General features: G+C 38.9%; 1 protein-coding gene across 1 annotated transcript; it reads right to left on the reverse strand.

The window, feature by feature from the left end:
• Positions 1-677: 677 nt before the first annotated feature.
• Positions 678-5,377, reverse strand: LOC135631721 (probable E3 ubiquitin-protein ligase LUL2). Its single transcript, XM_065139514.1, has 3 exons — positions 4,633-5,377; positions 2,333-2,834; positions 678-1,073 (listed from the first exon to the last, which is right to left on the reverse strand). Exons 1-3 carry the CDS (start codon positions 5,193-5,195, stop codon positions 939-941), a joined length of 1,200 nt encoding a protein of 399 aa, XP_064995586.1. The 5' UTR covers positions 5,196-5,377; the 3' UTR covers positions 678-938.
• Positions 5,378-6,000: the final 623 nt, after the last annotated feature.

The following is a 6,000-nucleotide window of genomic DNA, read 5'->3' on the forward strand; positions in this document are numbered from 1 at the left end:
GGTTGAGTTGGATGCTGGACTAGCATCACTGGCTATGGTTACAAATGAGTATAACTATGCATGTGTGACTATGTTTGATAATAGTTTGATCAATATATTTGTCCCATCTAATATATTAAATACATATTTAACCAGAATTTTGCAGGTTATATATATATATATATATATATATATATATATATATATATATATATATATATATATATATATATATATATATATATATATATATGGTGAAGTTACATTTTTTATAATCTAAATTTGGCAAAATCTAGGACAATCTATTATCTAAACTTCAATTATGTCAAAAAAGAGAGAAATCATTTTAATATTATATAATAAAAGTCTGTTATTTCTACACATGTAAATTCCAAAAACAACATATAAACCCTGCAAAATCTAGTATAACATCAAAAAATTCTTATCTACTAAGATAGTTTAGTCCACAATTCTTACACATACATTTGGATTATATTCTTACCATGACTAATGTTTCTAAACATGTGTTATGTTCCTCTTGGTGTTGCAAAGAACTCCTTTAGCAAGTGCTATTATTCATGCTTGATGACAATTACAAACATATTCTGTGATCACAAGTTATATAAAACAGTGTTGCCATCACTTGGAAGCAAATAGAACCTTTATACCAAACATATTGGTTGCATTTTAAGGTCAAGTGCACCAAAACATGCAAGCTACTATAGAAGAATAGATTGGAACAAATATGTACTTGAGTCTGACACATGGTGTTCTAACAGAGGCACCACAATCAAGCTAGCAGATACCAAGAATATACATCTGGTTTGCTCTTCCAAACAACAACATATTATTGTCAATCCTTACAGTCCTTTTTATACTCACAAAACCATGCATCCAACTAAATGGCCACACCATCTACTGATTCAACTTCCAGGGGGCATCATCACACATTGACTAGATCAGCACTGTGGCTCTTGTTGCTGCTCCGCTGTGTTGTTAACCTTGATCTCCAGTAGCCGCTCTACCGGCTGCCTGCATATCGGGCATCGGTTTGTCTGGAACCTGAGAACCTTTGCGCAGTTGCTGCACATGCACTGCAACAAAGCCAACAAAGGAAAATTAGTTCATGCCAGCAAAAGTTTGATTGTGAAAAGCTGATTCATTTCCCACAGCTTCAAAGATCACAAAGTGGTATATACTTCAACATATGAACTTAATATGAAACATTTAGACATTTCTATTGAGAGAGAGAGAGAGAGAGATCGAGAGTCCAAGATGGCATGCTTTACATTTTTTATGATTATAGTTAGCAAGGTCACAGTGGTTTCAGCTTCCTAGGCTTAATCCTTAAAATTCAGATATTACAAGCTGCCAGTGTTGTGATGGACGATAAGCATGCCAAACATGCAGCAGAATAACTTGAAGTGACTGATTCACCGAGTATAACATGAGCAGATACAGAAAAAAGTATAAACTTATGATGTGCTAACCTATAAGAAGTAATTAAAAGCCAACTTTTTATTAGCTACAGATATCTAATGCATCTTTATGAGATGGTTCAAATCCACAAGTAGAAAAGGTAAGTGGATTGAGATTTTTTCAGTAAAAATTTGGTGTGGTGCGAATCCAAAAACTTAGCTTGAGCTAAGTCAACTTGAATTTCAAAATGCATAAGCTACATAATGAAAACCAGCTCTCTGAATGGCGTGAATGAAAACAATTCAAAAGTGGAGAGAAGAAATTAATAACGCAAATACCTTGGTTTACAACTCAAACTAATCAAATTTGAATGTCAAGATATTACAAAAATTTTGAATGCAATTTGATTTAATGTACCTTCACAGAAGCTTATTGGCAACATTCATGATATAGGGGTGGGAAATGCATATCAAAAGTTTAACAGATACAAAAGCAAGTACAAAAGTTTTCCTAGCTAACATGCTGATTTATATAGTTCACCTTCCCATTTGACCGAAACTACTTTTTAAATACCATGTACTACCATGGAGCAATGTTAAACGATAACAAATGAACCTAAGACCAAAAGGAAGCAGCAGGATGACTTTGATTTTTGCCATCAAAACATACACACAGAAGAAATAATGATTATGCTGCCAATATCCATGATATTGCAGAATTTAGAAGCATACAAGGTGAATTAAATTTTTACGACGGTCAAAGTCACCATTAACTATTAATGCATTCCTTTCTAACATGACTAACAACTAGCATCCAATCTCTCTATGAACCAAAATTACCTTCTGAACACTACTGTTGTTAGATTTCTGGAAAATGTTGGCTATAAAAACTAGCATAAACAAGGACTATTTACAGAGTTAAAACTTTGACTTACCATGTGTCTGCAAGGGAGGACAGTGGTATCACGTGGTTCCGAAAGACAAATCACACATTCTTTTCCTGGGTCATTCCCATCAGTGTCATTATCAACCGAGTTCCCTATGCCATAAATCTCCTGCAGTTCATACCTGGTTTGGTTCACCCACAAGATCTGCTTCACCACACGAACATTATACTCACAGTTCTCTTTCTTCTCAAACACAGCCTGGGTAATTTGTGAGTTCGGAATTTCTAATTTCTGGTTCTCACCAACTGGCCCTTGATTACCAGACAGAGAAGCTTCTGCTTTTACAGCAAGGGGATACATACCCAGTTCTCCCCCTTTCATCAACTCGGCCTCATCAAAAATTGAGAAGTCAATTCCTGTCCCAGATGGTTGCCTGAACCTCTGACCCAAACCTTCCTTGAAAGATACTGTGACCGGTGCAAGCAAGTCCTCCTTTGTTGCAGTCACGTCACAATCTGTACCTTCTTTTGCAAAGAAGAACACAGTGATGCTGTTTACAGAAATTTTATAAACAACACAATGTTCAGATAAACTATTCTAAGGTATCATTGCATATTAAAATAAGTTACAAATAGGAGATACAGTATGAAGTATAAAGAGGTCATGTACTAATAGCGGTATGATATTAGGTTATTATCTTTTAAATTGATCATTCCTGATCCAATAGCACAGGGTCAAAGATCCTATTCTATCTTCAACAAAAATCTAGGACAAGATGGAATCACCGGGAAAGTGGTGCTAGCGAGTCAATGTCACGGATCATATAGGACAGGACATGGCCTAAAGAATGTGGATCTGAAAGCAGGGATTGAAGTAAAACTAGAACCATGCTAGAGGAGTGTGAGAAGGAGTTCGACACTCCATAATACACTCAAACCTGGCATTTGGTCCTCCATGAGCTCGGTCCCTTTTCCTTGACTTTTTCCAGAGGCCACATCAGCCTTGGACACTAGCATTGGTAGAGACAACAAGTGCTGAGATTCATGTATAATTGTATTCATTTTTTACCAAGAAATTCTTGTTTGACTGCTGTAAAATGTATCTCCATTTTCCTACAGAATGGTTAAATCTATTAATCTACTCACTCAAAGCTTAATGTTATGATTTAAGTTACAGTGATACAGGTGATACTTATATATTTGCTTTTTTCTTTTGTCATGCTTATAGCGTGCCAGGTTATGTGGTGTCAGTGCAGCATAGAAACCAACATGAACTATTCAACGTACTGGCGTGCCATGTCAAGTCGCAACTTCTATCCTCATTCAAAAATCTGATATTAGCAAACTTGAGATTGAGAAATTCTAATATAAGGAGACTGAACTTTGTATTCATTTCCAAGATTCATAGAAGCTGAGATTTGTATGTTACACTTCCACAAGCTGAGATTTGTATGTTACACTTCCACATGGCAGTTAAGCGAGCTAGTAGCACACACATGAACATGCATACATCTAATGGTTTATATAGGTGTAGAATGGTATCCATGTTTTGAGGCAGCTCTTTATTGAGAGCATCAATAGGGAAGGAAGAGAGAGAAGTCCATTCTACATCAACTTCTGAACTTAAAAAAGAAGTTATTTATGAAAGAGAAAAGTCAATCCTAATGGAAAATCGAGAAGATTAGGTCATATTCACAATAAATATGTTCCCATCTTGCTTGATTCTCAACTGAAAGCAGTTTATAGTTGACCGGACCATCCTTGGTATATAGAAAATTATAATTTTCTATATCCTTTGGTACGAGGAGAGGTAGAGTAAGATTTAAAAAAAATTAATAGAATCTATAAATAAAGATTTAAGTACTCTGAACTTAATTAAACATATGGCTTCTTACCGATCTCAATGACGGAAAAAGATTCATGTAATCAATCATAAATAGTTGGGATTTACGGTGTTGTTGTTGTTGTTGTTGTTGCCGTTCTTGTAGTACAGTTGAAGACATTTTGTTTTCAGGAAATAGTGTTGAACGCATGTAATGAATTATTTATCATTAAGATTATCAGCAAGGTTAAAGCATGAAGAAAACTCTTGTCAGCTTTACAAGAATCTAAAACTATGTCATCTAACAGTACCTCACAACAAAGGAGAGGTTGCCAAAATACAATTCTTTTTTGAGCACGCCAAGTTCAACTCATATGGCCATACTTCGTTAGAAATGTTGGATTAATCTCACCAGCAAAGTCCAAAATTTTTTTTGAAGGATACGAAGAGAAGGGCGTCAAACATATATATATGTACGAGCAATTATTTTCTATAGGCACAAGAAAGGTGGAAAGGAGGAACACCACCTTCCTGCAACGGTGGCATCGAACGTGAAGGCCACAAGGAATCGACCAGCGTTCTGCTCATCGGGCTCGACCCTGAGAGTCTCCTTCTTGATATTAATGTCGTTCCTGATGGTGACGGCCTTCTGGTGCTCAACGTACGTAAGCGGAGGAGGAGGGGGGCCGTATGGCGGATACCTCCCGCCGCCCACCCACCCCGGGTGGTGGGTCGGATACTCTCCATTGGGCCCGACGCCTCCGCCGCCGCGGTGGTGGTGATCGAATGACGCAAAAGGGGGCACCGGCATCGCCGGTGGCGGCGGCGGATAGTACCCGTACTGGTAGTACTGAGGGGGGTTAGGGCCGGGGTACTGCGGCGGGTAAGGCGTCACGGCGGCGAACACGTAGCGGTTGGCGGACGCCTCCGGCGGCTGCTGCGGCTGCGGCGGTTGTGGAGCAGGCGAAGGACCGAAAGGGAGCGGATGGTGGTGGTGATGATGGTGACGGCCGGAGTTCCTCCGCCGAACACTACCAACCCCGGCGCCGTCGCCGCCTCCGCCGTTGCCGCTGCTCCCGGCGTTCCCCATTCGGCAACGAAATACAGATCGGGATCAGCTTCTCGCCTCGGCAAAATCTGACGGCTTTCAGGGATCAAGGAGAAGAACAGTAAAATTATACAAAGATCCGTTCTTGCAGCGATTTGATATCCAATTTAGGCGATTCCTCACAATCCAAACGGGGGTGGGGGAAAGGAGGAAAGAAGAGGAGGAACGCCAGGATGGAAGCCAGCACAAAACTTTCCCAAATCCACAACATTTTTACAAATGGGTCCTAATAATTTCAGAAATTATCAAAAAAAGCCCTTTCTTTTTCGGCTTCTAAAGGTTCTATGTGTGAGTCCCCTAGAAGATTATAATTTCCAAAGAGGTCCCTCTCTGGGCGGGGGCGGGCGTTACCGAGAGAGAGAGAGAGAGAGATAGGGGCCTCCTTGCAAGATTCCCGAAATGAGTAGCTGAGGGACGCGTCGTCCGGTGGAGCGGATGTCGAGGAGATGGAGCCCATGTTTTTTGCAACAAAATGATGGTGTCCATGGTTTTGATGCAAAAAACATATGCTTGGATTGATAGATTCGATGAAAGTTAAGAATATTCTATCTATTATTATTCCTAAATAATTATAATTTGATCCACTTGTTCGTCAACAATAAGAGCTCTGTCTGACTTCAAGTCAAAATCAGAATCATAAAATCTAACTCGCCAATACTAACATGAGATGAGTAATGATGTCGTCAGATTTTGATCATCAATCTGATTTAATCAAATTGATTTAACATAATTTATATTTGGAACACTCATGTATTTGTAAGAGAGAAAGAAGTTTTAGAATAGATTG

Source organism: Musa acuminata, chromosome BXJ3-2, assembly GCF_036884655.1.
Source record: "Musa acuminata AAA Group cultivar baxijiao chromosome BXJ3-2, Cavendish_Baxijiao_AAA, whole genome shotgun sequence".
NCBI lineage: Eukaryota > Viridiplantae > Streptophyta > Magnoliopsida > Zingiberales > Musaceae > Musa > Musa acuminata.

Coding starts and splice junctions, on each gene's coding strand:
- LOC135631721 (XM_065139514.1), bottom strand. CDS start 5,195: ATGGGGAACGCCGGGAGCAGCGGCAACGGCGGAGGCGGCGACGGCGCC. Junction 2,835..4,632: donor GATGCCACCGTTGCAGGAAG/GTGGTGTTCCTC, acceptor TTCTGTAAACAG/CATCACTGTGTTCTTCTTTG. Junction 1,074..2,332: donor TCCTCCCTTGCAGACACATG/GTAAGTCAAAGT, acceptor GCTTTGTTGCAG/TGCATGTGCAGCAACTGCGC.